Source organism: Pteropus vampyrus, unplaced genomic scaffold, assembly GCF_000151845.1.
Source record: "Pteropus vampyrus isolate Shadow unplaced genomic scaffold, Pvam_2.0 Scaffold141, whole genome shotgun sequence".
Lineage (NCBI taxonomy): Eukaryota > Metazoa > Chordata > Mammalia > Chiroptera > Pteropodidae > Pteropus > Pteropus vampyrus.
The window spans coordinates 2,909,718-2,929,853 of record NW_011888922.1 but is presented as its reverse complement, the minus strand read 5'-3'; the positions used below and the strand labels follow the sequence as shown (position 1 = coordinate 2,929,853).

The 20,136-nt window shown below is 33.9% G+C and overlaps 1 protein-coding gene across 2 annotated transcripts in view; it reads left to right on the top strand.

The window, feature by feature from the left end:
• Positions 1-20,136, top strand: part of ACER3 (alkaline ceramidase 3) — a 120,179-nt gene that overhangs the window by 76,166 nt on the left and 23,877 nt on the right. The window contains exons 4-7 of one of the 2 annotated variants that reach the window (XM_011368382.2): positions 1,310-1,362; positions 3,901-3,982; positions 8,387-8,422; positions 16,315-16,373. In XM_011368382.2, coding sequence (XP_011366684.1) covers positions 1,310-1,362; positions 3,901-3,982; positions 8,387-8,422; positions 16,315-16,373 — 230 coding nt within the window. The remainder of the gene's footprint in view (positions 1-1,309; positions 1,363-3,900; positions 3,983-8,386; positions 8,423-16,314; positions 16,374-20,136) is intronic. The other variant, XM_011368383.2, reaches the window with a different exon arrangement.

The following is a 20,136-nucleotide window of genomic DNA, read 5'->3' as shown; positions in this document are numbered from 1 at the left end:
AAATATTTGGATAGAATCCTCCAAAATGGACCGTTTACATACCTCAGTACATATGAAAATGGCCAAATAGTTACACAAATATTTTCCTAACACATGAAAACTTAAAGAAGATAAAAATGCAAAAAATGTATAGTATAAAGCCAATAGATCCTGGTTCAAAACTTTTAATAGAGAAATCTTTTATATACCGTAAAACTTATGGTAGATTTATCTACAGGATGTCATGATAACTATGCCAGGTTTTTTGGAGCATTTAAAGGTGATTCTAGTGGAAGATTTTAGAAGTAACAGAATGTAGAGTTGTCAGTTCAAAATCTGGCCCTGTTAACATATTAGCTCTGTGATCTTGGACAAGTTACTTAAACATCTAAACCTCAGTGTTCTCATCTAAGAATGGTGATAATGGTACCTATCTTGGAATTGTTGAGAAAATTAAATGAGATAATGAATGTAAAACACTTAGCCATGAGACCTTGCCCACATGCTGTTATTTACCAGAAGATATTACTTTACATAAACTCTTTTCCTCTTGGAATGCCTTTATCTACCACCCATTTCATTTCTTGCCACCTTTTGTTGACATTTTACTCTATATTTAACAACGTTTTTCATTCCCTCTACCTCACTAGACTGAATTCCTTGAAGGCAGTGACTGTGCCTTGTTTTCATTGTATGCTGAGCTTCTTACACATTGCCTGGCACCTAGTAGTTATATTATTAAAGAATTAATTAACTGCATCTCTAGTGAATAAATAAATTCTATAGGATTAGTTTAAGGATTAGAAATAACCTATCTACAACATTTAGCTTTTAGTTTAATACATAATAGCTATTATTATTATTGCTAATAAGGATAATATTCTTTTTCAGAGACATAGATTATTTAGATTAACTTACTTCCTAACCATTAATATCTCTTATGTGTATCAGTGGACATTTTAATCAATTTTAGGTGCTATAGAAAGGGGGAGAAATGCAAAAGAATACTGGTAGGACCCACAGATCCGCAGATGGTAGACATCATTCTTTCCTGGAAGTATGATATAGTGATACCAAGTGATCTGAGCTGCCTAGTGAGTCTACTTAGGTATATACATTAAGAACAGATAAATGGATGGGTATGCTTATTTGTTCAATAACAATTAACTAAATAGAGTAAATTAGATGATGATAAATATATAAAAGAATTAGTAAAAGATATTAGATAATGAGGTAACCATTTTAATCATGTTGATATTTTATTTTGATTTGCATAATAATTGCAGCTCTACAATATTCAAATCCTGTTATCTGTGTTTGTTTCTTATAGCTATTGGATGAACTCCCAATGATTTACAGCTGCTGTATATTTGTATACTGCATGTAAGTATTAATATTTAAAATTTAGTTGTTTGATATGGCTTGAAATTCAATTATCTGATATATTTTAAAATTCATATTTGCATCAGTGAATTAAGTAATATAATTAACTCGATTAATATTACTGGGAGATTATAATAGTGTAGAAGATTATAACTTGTGATCTCGATACCCTTTAGTCAATTTAGATAGACTCTTACTTAAATTTGACTTAAATTGCATAATTTGCCTTTCCTTGAGTTATGAATGTATAAATTGAAAGATTTCATATATTATGTCATAAAAATAATATTTATCTACTTTGTAACTGTAATTGTTCTAGAAATACCAAGTCATCTCTAATTCTCACAGTTGTACAAGATAAATGCATATTGTCTGTATATTATAGATGATGAAGTGAAGCACAGAGAGATTTAGTAACTCGTCTAAGGATCTGTCAATGTAAGAAACATCCAAACCTGTAGAGAATTTTTATGAGTTTATTTGAGCCAAAACCGACAATTGCAGGGAAGCATAACAGTTTTTGCAGCTTCTTTTATGCATTTAGCATTAAGGTGGGAATTTAAGGAAGATTACATGAATGTGGGAGAAAGCAAGGTGGGATTGGACTACAGGACAGGTAACAAGACTATGTGTTTTCTTGACGGTGGTTACACTTATTTCAAAAGTCTGTTAACCTAGATTCACGAAAGAGATGGACAAGGCTTGTTTAAGACAAAGATAAACCTTTTAAACTAAAAAAGTTATATGCCTGGGGTATGACTACCCACAATAACTTGCCCTTTTAAGAATTTATGATCACATCACCCTTTGACATTACTTTCTATAGAACCCCTTTTTTGTGAACAGATATAAGCAAAGCTTATACATAGGTGAGTTGCCTAAGATCATGTAATTAGTGTCAGAGTGGGAAATTGAACTACAAGTTTAAAAACTTTACCTTCTAAGTATACCTCTTCCCTAGCACTAATACTTAAGACATCTCTGAATCCCTTATGTGATGGTTGTCTGATCTTTTCAATATGATCATCTTTGTTAGTTGAAGAATACCTCCTTCTAAAGATATGTAAAATTCAGAATAGTTAAAAAAATATATTAAAAAACAGGGTGGTTCCATAGAGTAGTGGTTGGTTTGTCTGCTTTACACGTAGAAGGTCCTGGGTTTGAGCCCCAGTGGAACCACGGTCCATACCCCTGGATGTGCACCGCGAGCGCGTGGGAGGAGACGCCCCACCTTCAGAGATCCAGTTGTTAAGGGGAGACAGCAACATCCCTAGGTTAGGAGTGGAAGTGGGGGGAGGAATTAACAAATATATGTATATATATTAAAAAAGAGCTTCTGAAATTTTTTCTGTAAAGAGCCAGATAGTAATTATTTTAGGTTTCTGGGCCACTGGTCTCTGTTACAACTCGATAACTTTGCTGTGGAAACAGACATTAATATGTAAACAAATGGGTGTGAGTGTGTTCCAGTAATATTTTATTGATAAAAACAGGCTTAGGCTGAGAAATTGCCCTTGGGCTGAAATTTGCTGCCCTGATCTGGAAAAATGCTTTCAGATGAGCTCTAAATAAGTTATTCAGTTCCAGAATTTAAATATAAAAGACATCATAGAAATCACCTGGGCTACCATCTTTCTTTACAGTTAAGGAAGTAGAAGTTGGGTCCAATTCTGCAGCCAATTAATTAGCAAACTGAGAGAACTCTCCTGCTGCTTGTACCAAAACGTAGGCTCAAAGGTTGGATCTTTAACAGATGGCCAGATATTTGTTCATATTTCTTTATTCACTGAATATTTCTTGTGTGTCAGACACTATCCTAAGTCACAAGATATATGGAAACAAGATTTAATCCCTGCACACAAGGAATTCACAGTCTGGTTGGGGAGATGGATAAGTAAAGAGACGATTATAATATAGTAATATTTTCCATAATAGTGTGCCTTAGTCCAGGATCATTAGTTACAAGGTATAGAAACCTACTCAAGCTAGCTTGAATTAAGAGAGATTTATTTATTGTAAGGATGTGAGGAAATTACATGGAACCCAATAGCAGGAAGTACAGCCTCACTAGACTAGGACAGCTTCTCTCTCTCTCTTTCTTTTCTCCATTCCTTCCTCTCCACATGGTTTCAAGTCTTTGTATGTGCTTTATTTTTCTTTCTCTGAGAATGACTTCTCTGCTCAATCATCTACTTATTCATTCAGTTTAGCTGCCTAGATATCAGCATCAGAACTGGAATCCATATAGCTTTATAACTTTGACTCTCTACATTTAATTGATTCAATCTCTGGCTCCCAAACTCCAAATTTTCAAGAGAGAGGCTCTCATTGGCTCAGTTTAAGGAAGATGCCTGCTCTTGGTCCCCATAGTCTCTTGGAGGCTGTAGGCAGTACAAGTTCTCTAAGATGAGCATGTGGGTGGGAGGAAACGATGGGTATAACTAGACCCAGTGGGTAAGTGGTAAATAGCTTTCTATTTGTTTTCATAGTTTTATATTCTAAAACAAGTTTCTTTTTCTCTCTCTCTCTTTTTTTAAGGTTTGAATGTTTCAAGATGAAGAACTCAGTAAACTACCATATGCTTTTTACCTTAGTTCTATTCAGTTTAGTAGTAACCACAGTAAGTCATATTTTGTTTTTAACATATTAAGCATTTGTACTAGCCAAGTATGACGTTTGGCACATTCTGCTTCCAATATTTGCTTCATGCTGTTCAAACTGAAATATTTCTACACTAAACTCATAGATGTTGCTCCTTTGTTTCCGGTTTATTTTTTATTTTATTTTATTTATTTTTATTTTTTTTCTTTAGGCAAGGCAACCTTGGTTGACCTCACAGATTGCAAGGACCTTGTCAACTTACAATCTCTTATTTTTTATTTTTTACGCTTACAGCACCTGGTCTTCCTGGGTGGTCTCCCATCCGAGTACTAACCAGGTCCGACTCTGCTTCTTTGTTTCCTGTTTAGGCGTTATTTCTCAATAAAAAGTTGGAACAACTTTTTTAAACATCTGGGTTTTTTTCTTAACCGGAGAAAAGTCAAAGGCAAATATTTAGTAGCAATGGAAAAAATTAATTTTTTCTCATGGGTGGACATATTACCTCCTATTTGTTTAAAAAAAAAAGAGAGAGATTGGCTTTGCTCTGTTATGCCTAGTATGACTATTTTAATGGTTAGCCTTTTTCTAATAAGTTGAGATAGCTGATTTCTTCTGGCCCTACCCAAGTGCTTTTTTCTTCTTATGTGAATTGCATTTTATGTTAAGAGATACTCATTTCAACAAACTTTTATTGCAAACCTACCATATCAGGCAGTAGAAAATCTGAAGATGATTAACAAGTAGTTACTGTGCTTGAGGAGTACATTTCTAGTAGGGAGGTCAAACATGTAAACAAAGACTGTGTCAAAAAATAATTGCAGTAATAAAGGTAAAGACTAGTTATATGGTGATGAGATAAAGAGGATCAATGAAGATAGCTTGAGTGGACCAAGGAAAACTCCAGAGAGAAGACACTTGAGCTGAGTTTTAACAGATGATAGGAAGTTCGACAGGCTCCTGGGCAAGAGTGTCGTGAAGCATTTCTAAATAAATTATGACATTGTCCATAGGCATAGAACCTTGTAACGGGTAATGGGCTATCATTTTTTTAAGTGCTTACTAGGTGCCAGATGCTATACTGAGTACTTTACATTTATTTTCTTATTAAATTATCACTGCCAGTGGAATGGGGAGAGATTTAATTAAATCAGCACTAGCAGTAGAATTAGGAGAGATTTAATATGGCTGGAGCATATGTTAAGTGGTGAGGAGTGAGTTGAGTCTAATGACTTAGATAAATGTCAGATCATAAAGACCCTTGTACACTATTATATGTTTAGATTTTTATCTTCAAGGTAGTGCGGAGCCACTACCTTGGTTCAGTAGAGGAAAAACATAATTAGATACATGCTTTAGAAAGATTGCTTTGGTTATGGAGGATGGATTAGAGGAGTAGGAAGCTAGACCCAGGGACTTTTGCATTTGCTTAGGCAAGATATAAGACTCAGACTAAAGTAAAATAGCTGTGGGGATGAAAAGCTGTCATAAATAACAGTCCATAGGACTTGTGACCCCCTAAGTATAGGGACTAGGAATGGAGTGAAAAGAATTATATAGAATGATTCCTTAGTTTACGGCCTAGTCACATATTAGGTCCTTAACCAACTTAGGAAACTTGGAAGAAGAGAAGATTATGCAGGAAAGATGATGAGGTTTATAACATGGGAGTAGGGTTAGATTAATTCATTTTGGAATGAGTTGAAATTGAGGTGCCGGATAATATTGATACCTGAGGCTTAACAGGTAGGCTGGGCTAAAGATGTTGATTTGGGAGTTGTCATGTAAACAGATGGTACTATAAATGTGGGAATAGATGAACTGACACAGAGATAATAGCATAGACCCTTAAGATGACCAAAGATACAACCCTATAGAACACTGACTTTTTTTTTTATTAGAGATAAGCAAAGCAGTATACATTTATGATACTATACCCTAAAAGTTACAGTTAATTTGTCCATTTGACAGTCAGAGCACATCAGTATGCAAACTCTTTTTATGATAAAATTAGGATACCTCATTTCATAATGCCTAAGGATTTCAATAAAAATCAACATTTTAAAATAAATATTATATACATTTAAGGTGTACAACATAATTTGATATAAATATACATAATGAAATGATGACTACGGTCAAGCTAATTAACATATCTTCTCACATAGTTACCACTTTAGTGTGTGGTGTAATAGGAACACCTGAAATCTACTCTCAGCAAATTTCCAGTATTCAATCCAGTATTATTGGCTATAGTCATCGTGCTGTGCATTGGCACGTTGACATTTGAGAGTCAAGTAGAAGAAATGGAGTCAGCAAAGGAGACTCAGAACAAGTAATCAGAGATGTAGGAAAACTTAGGAGAGTCTGATATCACAGAGTACAGAGAGATTTCTAGAAAAAATACCAGATTAGTTGCATCTAAGATGAGTAAAATGAAGATTAAGGTTTGACCCATAACAATACCAATTCTAAGACCGGGTGACCTTAATAAGGATACCATCAGCAGTAGATGGATGGAGGCAGAAACTAGGTTTCAGTGAGTTGAAAAGGTGAATAAGAGGTTGAAAGAACACAGACTATTTTCTTATGCTTCTACATTGCCCTTCATAGTCCTTTGTATAAACTGCATACTTGTTAATCATGGGAGAATCCTAGACTTTCAGAGGTGAAAGGAAGTCTTGTAATTGTGTAAAAGAAGAGAATAAAGTCCAGAGAGCTTTAGTGACTTGCCTGGCCAACCAAGTTTTAATGGAGAATTGAGAGTCAGTCAGATCTGAGTTTGGACCAACACTGCTTATAACTGTGAGACCTTGGGCAGGTTACTGTCTGCTTTAGTTTTCTTCCTTTGTAAAATGAAGATAATAATAGCATATTTCATATTAGTTGTAAAAATTAATACCTGGCAGATAGTAAGAACTTAATAATTCTTTTGCCCTAAAAAAAGTGTCTTTAAGAGGCATGCTCTTTTGCATTGCTTTTATTAGTAACAATGAGAATCTGAAACTATAAAAAAGGAAATTAGTATTTTGTATAACAAATTTCAGAGATTAAAGGTATTATTCTGTACTCAATTTAGAGTTACAGATGTAATGTCTCATACACATCTTACTATTAAAGCTCTATGAATACTTAAAGGAAATAATCTCTTGTAGTGAGGTAAGGAACTTCCTCTAGGAATAGGAAATTTTGCAGCCAAATTATAAAATTATGTAAAATTTGTGAGATAAGCACTACATTAAATAAGGATATAGATATATCTAAGCACAGTTCTTGCTGTCAAATAGATTATTTCCTTATAGGTGAGAGAAACAAATAAACAAATACCACGAGGTTTATACATAATGAGGGTGCAGAGGAGGGTGAGTGGTTGCTTCTGCTGAATGGAGAAAGACTCAGAAAAGGCTTTAAGAACGAGGTATAGTTTCAGCTGAATCTTGAAAGATAGGTGTTTGCCAGCAAGTAAGGATTTCTGAGCAAGGTAAAGAATAGCCTTTTTAAAGATACAGAAGCATGGAGCTAGAACATTTGGGGAAGTATTGTACTTTCTGGATCATAGGATGAAAAAGAGACAAGAGGAGAGAAGTGAGACCAAACAGATCATGGAAGGCTTTGAAATTTGGACTTTGTCTTGTAAGCAATGGGCATCATTTCAAGGTTATGATTTGAATTTTGATTCCTCTCTACCATGTCGTTTTTAAGGTCTACTCCTATAGGGCAATAAATGCATGCTAAAACTTGAACTTAATCACCCACATGACACTGGAACCTAAAACTAGGGTTTCTGTAACTGGGAATGCATCCAGGTGAGAGAGTTTTAGGTTTTTTGAAGCAGGAGAAAGCATAAGAAATTTGTTTTAAATCTTTTCACTTATTGAGCACTTAGTATATGCTAGACACTTTCACGTATTTTAGGTTAATATTCCTCACCACTATTATTCTCATTATCTAGATAAGGAAAAATTTGTCTTTTGGTTAAGTAAATGCCACTTACTTGCTCAAGGATTGTGGCAAGTAAGTAGCAGAGTCTGAAATTTAACTACTGTCTCTAACTCTAAGTTCAGTGTTTTTTCTACTGTAGAACAGATCTGCTATAGGGATTGTCAGCATAGCCTCTTCACCCTCAGGATTATCTGTGCATCTTTGCCCCTCCTTGATGCTGATGCAGAGGCCAAGAGGCCAGAATCATCCGCAGCAGCTTTAAAACATGTAGTTTACCATGGTAAAGATAACACTGGGGAGATTCACCTGTAGGTACTAGCCCTCCTGTGGCATGCCACCTAATCTGATTGGTTTTTCATGGGTGGAGTCAGATCTAAGTAGCAGGACTAGAGCAGGAGAGATTTGGGATTTGCAGAACTGTTGGAATAGATTTTCTTTCCCCTCCATAATACACTTTATTCACATGTGTTTTAATATTTTACAGGTTTACCTTAAGGTAAAGGAGCCTGTATTCCATCAGGTAATTCTTAAAAATTATTACACATTTGATTGTTTAACAATACTTGCCTGCCTTGTGTTTTCCTTTTTTTGGCAAATTACATGCAGATACAACTTCTGAAAATGAAATGGTAGATGTCCTAAGAAGACTCTGTTTAAAACAGAGGTTGCAAACTTAAGTGCCTACAGGAGCCAGGTGGAGGTAACAGGAATATACCTGGAACAGCCAATGCCCAGGACCAGCTGACTATTGGTAGTCAGAATGCAGTGCAGCATAGTTCTTATAAGCAAAAAGAAAAAAAGCCAGGAAGCATTATGCACATACACATATAAAGTCTTTTTTATGATATGATTTTCTTGAAAAGATAGACTGAAAATTCCTTGAATATTTTCCTCCTAATATATATTTTAATAAAATTGTTGAGGTGGGAGGTTATTTAGATTGAGAAACGCAAACACAGGAAACTTTGCTCTAGGAAATAATGATGTAAGTGCATCCCATAGTGAAACCAGAGTGAAATAAAGTAGCAGACCTTGAAGAAAGAAAGCTATTGGTTATTGAGTGCCGCCATGTGCCTAGCACTATGCTCATTACTACACAGATTCTAATCTACCCAGCAGCCCTACAAATTAGGGATTACTGTCCACTTTTTAAGGTAAATGAGTTTAGAGATATTAAGTAATTTGCCCAGCTTCACACAGTTATTAAGGAGCAGAGCCAGGATTGTAGCCTAGATTTTTTTGACTCCTGTCAGCATTCTTTTAACAAACTAGCAAATAAATATAAAGAAATGAATCAGCACATATTTCAGGAGTATAAGAGGCCTCGTAGTTGTAGACTATATTGCGCTTATATAAAAAATAAAGTTCTTACACCTTTTGAAACCGAAGCTAGACAATAATCATCTAACTGAAATCTGGTTTTTAAAATAAATTCAAAACCATATTATTATGCCTTGCTTTTCTACAGGGTAGATGAAGGTAGATGTACTAAGGTGGTTGATACAGGAGAAGACAACCTCACTTTCCTGTTTATTATAGCTTGGAGTGATATCATTATGTAATTACCCCCTTTATTTAGAAGATTTATTGACACAATATAAAAAAATGAAGAAATTTATTTATAAGAAGAATACTTCAGTTTCTATAATTTTTTTTTTGCCTTTGTAATAAAAATTCTAACCACGAAAAATACAAAATTTGGTAATTTGAGGTTAAGTTTTGTAAACTTATAACCATCAATTTTCCATTTTGTGTTTTAGACCTATTTGACACTAGTTATGTAATAAAAGTAACAAACTATTGATATAATTTCCCATGGTGGAATTTCCATGTGTTTTTTTCAGTAATAAATATTTTCTTTTCTGTATATAATGATAAGATTTGCTAATAGGAAGGAGGCAGGATAAAAGCTTATAGCTATGGCTTATATCCTAGGTTTAGAGATTAAAAATCAGGATAGAGAAGTGAAGAAGTGGGGAATGCTTGGGTTGAAGTAGATAAGTAACCTGAAGATAAAAGATATTCATTCATTCAACAGATGTCCACTGTATACCTTCTCAGCACCAAATTCTGAGCTGGAAGTTGGAAGTAAAGAGGCGTTAGACCAACACTTTAAAATCTAAAGTCAGGCAGACCTGGATTTCAGTCTAATCTCTCCACTTACTAACTTTTATACCCTTGACAAGTTACTTCTTTGAGCTTCTTAAGTGCCAGGTGCTATATTAGGCACAGGAGATATACTAATGAATGAAATAATGAGGTCCCAGCTCTTAAGGAGCTTATTATACTGTATCTCTAAAATTGTTATAATACTCTCCTAAAGTTGTCTGAGGATTAAATAAAATAACACATGTAAAAAACCCTTACCACATAGTAAACACTCAGTAAAGATTAACTGATATTAATATACCAAGGCAAATAAGATATGGCTGCTGGTTTCAAGGTGCTCACTGTCTAGTTAGGAAGATAGACCTGGTAAAACATATTTGCAGTATATATGTCCTTTAATAAATACATAAAAGTAGTGCTAATGTAGATAAGGGCACAATCTGCTAAGATGACTCAAGAGAGGATTACATAATACATCTGTTGCATATAGCTAAATTATTACTTGCTCTAGTATTAAAACAAAAGTCAGAGGAAATGGCCCACTATTGTCATACAGTAGCATTTCTCACTACTTTGTAAAACTTTATTTGAAGAGGCCTTCGCCTCAACTGTCTAATCTAGAACATCCTATGCTGATCTGTTAAGTAATTAAAATTGATACTTTCTATTTATACTTATGGCTTAAAAAATCTATTTGTAATTATTTTCTGAGTATCTTAAGAGAACTGCTTTTTTCTGAGAATATTATATTTGTCAAAGTTTGTAGTTATTGCTTTCATTCTTTCATATAAACTGTTGATATTCTTATGTGCAGAAACTTAGAAAAATTCCTTTGGAATTTGTAAGTGGAAAATTGTTTTGGAATTTGTGATAAGATTTACAATAACTTTCAGGGTCTTAAAAATAATGGAAAAGGAGGGAAAAGCAACATTGTCTAATTTAAAGGAGCTTTGGCTAGAGAATTTAGAATCTTGACTTCTTACTACTTTGATTTCTTACGTTTGGAATCTTTATTTCTTGCCACTTTATTATCCATGGACAAATCTCTTGCTGTGCCTCCGCTTCACTTTCCTCATCTGTAAAATCTTCAAATAAATATAGTTCATAAGGATAATATTAAAATAATTAATATAATAAAGGCACAAGGCAATAAACATTATACAGTGTGATACTAAAAGTACATATTAAGGAGGTGGCTCCAAAAGTACATATTAAGTGGAGTGGTTAGCACGTCTGCTTTACACGCAGAACGTCCTGGGTTCACACCCCAGGTGGAGCCATGGACCATACCCCGGGTGCGCCAGGCCCTGGTTGCACCCCCCCACCCTGCACCGGGTGTGCCAAGCCCCCCCCAAGTGTGCCAGCCCCCCAAGTGCGCCCGAGGTACCAGGCCCCAGGTGCATGCTGCAAGAGTTTGGGAGGGGACGCCCCACCTTTAGAGATCCAGTTCTCAAGGGAAGACGGCAACATCAATAGGTCAGGGATGGATGTGGGGCGGTCGGGGGGGGGGGGGCGGAATTAAAAAAAAAAAAAAAATAAAAAATTAAAAAAATTTTAAAGTACATATTAAGATGTAAGATGACGTGTATAAATATCTGTCTATGATAATCATGGAAAGCTTCTGAAAAGAAATATTTGATTTGGGCCTAGAGAGGTAAGTAATGATATACAGTTAGAAGGAAAGAGTTAATAAACACTTTAAAAAAACATTTGACGCAACCAGCATGATTATCTTACTAACCAAATTTGCTTCCCAGAGGGAGAAAATACTGATAACAAGGTGTTCCGAACATCTCCAAAAGAGAGCCAAATGCAATTATTTAATTTGATGGCCTTGCAAAGGGTAATACTCAAATCACACAGTGGCCACATTCATTAGAAACACCAGTATATCTTAAGCAAGGAAACAAAAAAAGCATGTATGAGGATAAATTAAAAGAACATTTAAGAAGTTAGTGAACGCTCTTTAAGCAGCTAATTGACAAATCAGTACTTGACTATCTCAAATGAGATCTCATCTAATGTCTCAAAGAGCACTATTGCTTAAAGTCTTTCTGCCAAAGTAGGTTCTCCTAAAGATTGTTTCTAGATATGACATATCATTGTTTTATTACTCTCCCTTCTAATTTGACCCTCAAGGTTTGCAAGAAAGGACACGTTATGTAAACAGTTTGAAAAATTGTTTATTTAAATTTTATTGTTTCATTTGTGCCATTTTATTACAAATTAGGGACGTAAGGCAACTACTATGTAAGCACACTTGGAAAAGAAGCAAAAGAAACTGACATTTTGAGTATCTGTTACATGCTAATTACGGTGTATTCTTTCATATAGTTTATAACGATTGACTTACCTATTATCTTCCTAAAATATCAACAACCCTGCCTTTGTATTATCTTTATTTTGTAGGTGAGATAACAGAGTCAGAAAGGTTAAATATTTTGCCCAATGTTTCTCTCTTAGTTAGTGGCAAAGCTGGAAATTGAACCCTCAAGTCCTTTTTATTTCAAAGTTCATATGTCTTCCGTGATACAATGATGCACTTCATAGCAGATTACTATGGAATCTAATTTATTATCAGAAAAATACATTTTTAGAAAGAATGAAAAATGCTGTTTAGATTTTAGTACAATGATGAACTTACAGAAAAAATGGTGAAGACTTAATATGTAAGACTTAGGTATAGCTATGCTTTACTTTAGGTAAACCAGAATTCCGTTATCAACTTTAAAAACTGCCTGAAGTCAAATATAAGTAAAATATTTTGGAACTAAAAAGAGGTTAAGTAATGTCTATAGAAGGATTTCAGGAAGGCTTCACACAGGAGGTAACATTTGAACAGGATTTATTTGACCATAGAACTCTTTTTTATAGAATATTTCTTAACATCTCTCAGCACAGTAGTATTCTGGGGGATACTATTTGGGAAATCCTGTACTAAAATGCAAGATCCTCTAGAACATAAGAAGAGAAAGGAAGATGAACCAGTTAGTGAAGCACTCACTGGATATCATGCTAAAGTTTGGATCTTATGCTTTTGCCAATGACAGAGGTGTGACATGATAAGATCTATTGCAGATAATTCCGACAGTTTTATGTAGAATGAATTAGAAGGCTGTATAGTTGGGGCAGAATTATAATCTTAAACCAGCTCTGAATATCTACAAAAACTATATTTTTACCCATAGACTACATTGCCTTATGAGACTTGTATAATTGTTTTATAGTTATAAAGTAATATCTACATTTGTCTTATTAGTATTTAAACTATCATATAATTATGTAGAAGCACCAACCTTATATTAGAGTAACTTATATTAACTCCTCAGATAAAATGCCTCTTGCACCCCTATTTTGACTATAATTATAGGAATATGAAACCACTATCACCTAGTTCAGTCGCTTCATTTTACAAATGGGAGTCCAAGGCCAAGAAAAGGAAGTGACTTGTTCAAGGTTATATAGTGAGGCAGTAATTAGATGGCAGAAAAATCTAGCTCCTCCAACTGCAGCTCTTGGCTTTTTCTGTTAGAGGTTCCTTTCTATGTTTGGATAATTGTTTGTTATTAATATAATGAGTGAATATTTTACAAAATCCAAATGCCTAAATCTCATTACCTATCACCACCACATATTCCTACTCACTGGAGTTTTATATAAAAGTCCTTACCTATCTCCCACTCTGATTAACTGTTCTTGGCCACAGGTGAGCTAAGTGCCTAAGTATTCTAGCAGATTAGTATAGAGTTCTTTATTGTTTAAATACAGCAGATTCTAAAATAACGTCATTTCATTCAACATCATTCCCTATGCTTTGATGATATGCCGTAGGAACTTTTCTCTTGCTTTTATCAATTAGCCTATTGTAAAATTGGTTTCATTATATGTCATTTTGCCTGTTTCAAGAATCTATGAACTTTAAGTGAGGACTTACTGTATTTTTATTTTTAAATAATATCAAACTTACAGAAAAGTTGCCAGAACAGTACAGAGAACATTTTCCCCCTGAACCAATTGAAGGTATATTATCAACATGTTGGAGCATGTTGGAACGTGATCATTTAAGATAGTGTCTACCATAATTCTCCAGTGTAAAGTTACTCTTTGTGCCTTCATAATTAATAAGAAATTTGTAGAAAAGTACCCTGAGACTTATGAAAATTCTTTCAATTATTAAATTTTCGATTTATTTTTAATCCCTATGGACTCATGTATTCCTATTTTATCCAAGTCATGATTTGTTACTATCATTTATGGCTACACAGATTGCCTCATATTTGGCCAGTGGAGCCTTTTCAAGTTGGTTTCTGTGTCCTTTTGACATGTTCCCATTATTTTTTGAGTATTCTTTACATTTTAGTATAAGATGTTCTGGGGTCATCTTTTTCTTTCCCTGCCTCAGGCCTGAAATCAGCCAAATCTCCATGGAGCCCTGGCTTCTTTTATTAGAAAATGGAATTGAGAAACCAGATCCAAGTGCTAGATTTGATTACACATGTGTCTCCTCTGTTAGACTCACTGAGCTCACTGAAGTCAGGAATAGTGTGCCTTTTCATCTTTGAATGATGAATGCCTAGTCCAATGATTATCACTGTCAATGTTCAGTAAGCACTTGGTAGAAAATAAACTGGTTGGTTATTTGGAACTTTTCTCCATTATTGGCTTATTCCAAGAACTAGACCATAAGGAATGAATCCTAGAGAATGTTAACTCTGAGGAAATACTGAAAGTCAGTCTCTCTTAGCATCATCAAAATAATTTTTGTATATGTACCCTTTCCAAAGTCCCACACTACAGCCCTGTCCCATTTAATTTGCCCTCTTTTACCTCTCAGTTTCATCCATCTTCAAATGTTTCCACATAGGCATCTTAATGCAGCTCACAGAACAAAACATTTGTCTTTTTCTGCTTTTCTCATACACTTTCATTTTCTTTTTACTGATAAAAACACAGCTTGCTTTTTTCCTAAGCTATAGTTTCATTGAGAATAAATACCAAGTCTCAGTTTATACACATATATGCATATACACAGTTTATGCATATTTCTAGGATACTTTAGCTGATAGAAAACACTAATAATATTTTCATAGTCTTTGGAGCTTGAAGGCTGATAAGTTACTAAATATGGAAAGACAAAAATTTATCGTAAAAATATTTTCAGATGAAAATTATAAGGAGCAGAAAAGTATTCTAGTATCTTTATTTAAAACATAACTGATATTATAGTATGCATAAAGTTACAAAGGTCATGTGGCCACTTCTAGCTGCAAGAGAGCCTGGGAAATCAGCCTTTCATAGCTGGACATAATAAAGAGAAGTAAATTAATTTGAAAAAGCCCCATGGTACTGCCAGGGTATGCATCCTTCCTTATCCATTCAGTATGTTTAATATACTCCCTGAACAATCCATTCCCCTTGACTTTTGTATGCTGATGATTCATAAACCTGTTTCTTTGGCTCAGATTTTCCTCCTAAGGTTTAAACTCAGATATTCCTCCAAGGGGGAGGGGCAAGGGTTGGACTGGAAAGAGAAACACTTTTGGGTGTTAGGAGGGATCCATTTCTTAACCTGAGTGGTACTTTCCCAGCTGTTGGTTTTATATTCGTTAAGCTATACAATTATATTCTATGCAATTTTTTCATTATTTACTATTTCATAATTTTAAAAGTTCAATTTCCCCACTAGGTTCAGTTTTCCAGGTAGTAGTACCTATCCATTGCTCAATACAGAAGATAAAGATAGTTGATAGAGCCAAGTCTAGGAAGATGTAGGAGTATATAGAATAAAGAACCCAAATTACATTTACCTCAGTCAAAAAGAAGTGGGCACCTCTTTGGAGACAGAAATGGGAGAAAGAATCCAGAGAGAGGATGCATATATGGATGCAGAAACATTTAGGAGGAACGATTAAAAGAGTTCATATTTATATTGTTATAAAATAAGAAATAGAATCATTTGCTGAAAGTGAAGCTAAAGAGAAGGGAAGGATCTAAGGAATGTGAGGCAAAATTATAGCGTTTGTTCGGGTTTCAGCAGATATTTAAAATTGTGTTTAAACATTCAGAATTACAGTTGACACAGGACTTCTGATATTATTTACAAGCAGGCTCTTAATTTTTCCTCAAAGGTTAGTATGACTCTCGATTATGTAATTACATATTTTTAAAAATTCTGTTCTTTAAAATGTAATTAAAGGTAATAATATTTACATTTAATTGGGAGGGCTATTTTTGTATGCAAAATATACTTCCTTTGCTAAAGAATAATGATTTTACTAACTTCATTTTTCCTTTCTTATTCAGGTCATGTATGGAATGTTGGTCTTTACATTAGTACTTCGATCTATTTATATTGTTACATGGTAAGTAGTTTGGATCAGCAACACTATGATTAGAGTACATTCAAGTGGTAAATATATAACCTAGATTGAAATAACACATAAAACCCAACTCCAGCACGGATATTGATTGAAAACTATAACCCAATATTTATTCTGCTATATTACAAGGAATACTAGTTCTTTAAGCAAGTTGTTAATAGGCATGTGAAAATAAAAGTTCCAAAATTAAAGAAATTTGAGGAAAGGTATATATGATAGCTTTCTTTTGAGGTCTTTAAAAATTCTACTGCAAAAAAAAAAATGTTTTTATGTTTCTCAAACTTCTTGACTAAGGAACTCTTCCAGGAAGGCTATTCATGTCACAAAGACTCAGTGTTCCAGAAATATCAGTTAGGAAATAGGTATAAACTCTTTATAGAGTTTATGAAGATTAAATAAGAAATATTCATGTAAGTACCTTACATAGGGCCTGGTGATACAGTAGGTGCTGTGGTCAGACCATAATGAATAAAACTGCTATGAACATTTGTTTACATGTTTTTGTGTGAATATAAGTTTTCATTTCTCTGGAATAAATACCCAGAGTGGAATTGCTAGGTTCTGTGATAGTTGTATTTGGTTTTTCTCAAAACTGCCAAATTGTTTTCCAGAGTGAGTCTACCATTTTACATTCCCACCAGTATGAGTGACCCGGTTTCTCAGCATTCTTGTCAACATTTGGTGTTTTAGCCATTCTTATGTATATATACTGATATCTAATTGTAGTTTCAATTCTCATTTCCCTAGTGTCTAATTATGTTGAATGTATTTTCATGTGCTTATTTGCCATCTGTATATCCTCTTTGGTGAAATGTCTGTTCATGTCTTTACCTATTTTCTAATGGAATTATTTCTTCTTTTCCAGTTACATTTTGAGCATTCTTTATATATTCTAAAGAGCAGTCCTTCATCAAACATGTGGCTCACGAATATCTATCTTCTCTCAGTCTGTACCTTGTCTTTTCATCCTCTTCACAGGGTCTTTTACAGAGTAAAAGTTTTAAATTTTGATGAAGTCCAATTTATCAGTTTTCCTTTTATGATCATGCTTTTGGTGTCAAGTCTAAGAGCTCTATCCCAAACCCTATATTTTTCTATGTTTTTTTACTAAAAGTTTTGTATAGTTTTACATTTAAGTAATGATATATTTTGAGGTAGTTTTCATATAAGGTGTGAGGCTTGGGTTGAGGTTCGTTTTTTACCTATGGATGTCCAGCTGCTCCAAGATTATTGATTAAAAAGGCTATCCGTCTCCACTGAATTGCTTTTATACTTTTCTCAAAAATTATGTGGGTATGTTTGTAAAAATCTGTTCCTGGGTTTTTTATTCTGTTGTTTTGATCTATGTGTCTTATCTCTCTATCAATGCTATACCTTCTTGATTACTGTAGCTGTAAAATAACTTCAAATCATATAAACTGATTTTTCTCACTTTGTCAGAATTGTTCTGCTTGGGTTCCTTTGCCTTTCTATATACATTTTAAAATAATATTGTCTAAAATCTTGTTGAGATTTTGATAGGAATTGCATTAAACCAGCATATCAATTTGCAAAGAATTGACATCTTTACTATGTTGAGTCTTCCAATCTATTAACATAGTGTGTCTCTCCATTTATTTAGATCGTCTTTGATTTCTTTCTTCAGCATTTTGGAGTTTTCATTTTTTGAGCAAGAGTAAACGGTATTATATTTTAAAATTTTTGTGTCCACCTGTTCATTGCTATTATATTGAAATACAATTGATTTTAGTTGTTTATCTCGTATTCTGCCACCTTGTTGAAAACAGTTCTGGGAGACTTTTGAAGATTCCTTGAGGTTTGCTGCAAATAGGGACATTTTATATCATCTTTTCTAATGTATGTGCTTTTGATTTTATTTTTTGCCTTATTGCCCTGACTAGAACTTCCAGGATTATGTTGAATAAGAGTGGTGAGAGCAGATATCCTTACCTTGTTCCCAATCTTAAGAGAGAAGTATTTAGTCTTTCACCGTTAAGTACAATGTTAGCCATGTGGTTTTTATAGATGCTCTTTATTAAGCTGAGGAAGTTGCTCTCTATTCCTAATTTTCTGAGAATCTTTTTCATGAATAGGTGTTGAATTTTGTCAGATTCTTTTTCCATATCACTTGGTTTGCTCATATGACTTTTTTCCTGTAGTCTATTATTATGGTATATTACATTGATTGATTTTCGAATATCAAACCAGCTTTGTATTCTGAATGAATTCTACTTAGTCATGGTGTAAAATTCTTTTTATATATGCTAAATGATACTTGTTAATATTTTGTTAAGGATCGTTTCATCTATATTCATAAAAGTTTTATTTTCTTGTACTGTGTTTTTCTAGTTTGGTATGAGGGTAATAATAGCTTTATAAAATGAATTGAGAAATGTTTCTTCCCCTTCTATATTCTAGAAGAAATTGTGTAGAATTGGTGTTAATTCTTTTTTAAATATAGAATTCTCCAGCAAAACCATCTGGGCCTATAATTTTGGGGGAAGGGAACAATTTTAAACTATGAATTTAATTTCCTTAATAGTTACAAAGCTATTCATATTTATCAATTTATTGAGTGAGTTGTGATAGTTTGTATTTTTCAAGGCATTGGTTCATTTCACTTAAGTTGTCAAAATTTGTGTACGTAGAGTTGTTTATAATATTCCCTTGTTTTCCTTTTGATGTCTGCAGGGTTTATAGCAATATCCTGTTTTATTCCTGATATTGGTAATATGTGAGTCTCTTTCCTCTCTGTCCCGCTTGTTAGAAATGTGTCAATTTGCTCTTCTTTTTTAAGGTTCTTTTTCAAGGATCTTAGATTATTGATTTGAGAATTTTCCTCTTTTCTAGTAAGCATTTCATGCAGTAAATTTCCCTTTCAGCACTACTTTAGTTGTGTTCCACAAATTTTGATGTTTTGTATTTTTATTTTCATTCAATTCAGTGTATGTTTTTTAGTTTACTTTGAGGCTTCCTCTTTGACCCATAGATTGTTTAGAAGTATGTTGTTTACATTCAGGTATTTGGATATTTTTCTGTTACCATTTTTATTGACTTCTAGTTTGATTCTGTTGTGGTCACAGAACATATTCTCTATGATTTAATTTCTTTCAAATTAGTCGAGGCTTGTTTTATGAGCCAGGATATGGTCTATCTTGACATATGTTCCATGTGTTCTTGAAAAGAATGTGTATTCTGCTGATGTTTGGTGAAATGTTCTGTTAACATCTATTAGATTATGTTGTTTTATGGTTGTGTCAGTGGCCCCAAGACTATCCTCAGGTTCAATAATTTGCTAGAAGGACTCACAAAACTCAGAAAAACTTTTATACTCATGATTACATTTTAAACTGATATAGTATGGCCCAGGGCCCCAGGCAAACAAAAACAGACATTTACCATTAATCATTTTATTAGCATATGGTGTGGCCCAAGGTGTCAGTTATACAGAGACACTCTTATAACACAGGATATTCCAAGAACTCAGAGGTTATCATCTAGGAACCAGTCAAGGGCCAATCCTTTCTTTGGAATGTGCAATATTTGCACAACTCAAGCTCACCGAATTAGCCATTTACTTCACAATGGTGGTGTTGAGTTCTTTTCTATCTTTATTAATTTTCTGTCTAGTTGTTCTGTCAGTTGTTGAGAGGAAAGTGTTGAAATCTTCAAATAAAATTGTGAACTTGTCTATTCCTCCTTCATTCTATTAGTTTTTGTTTCATCTTGTCATTCACCCCATTTT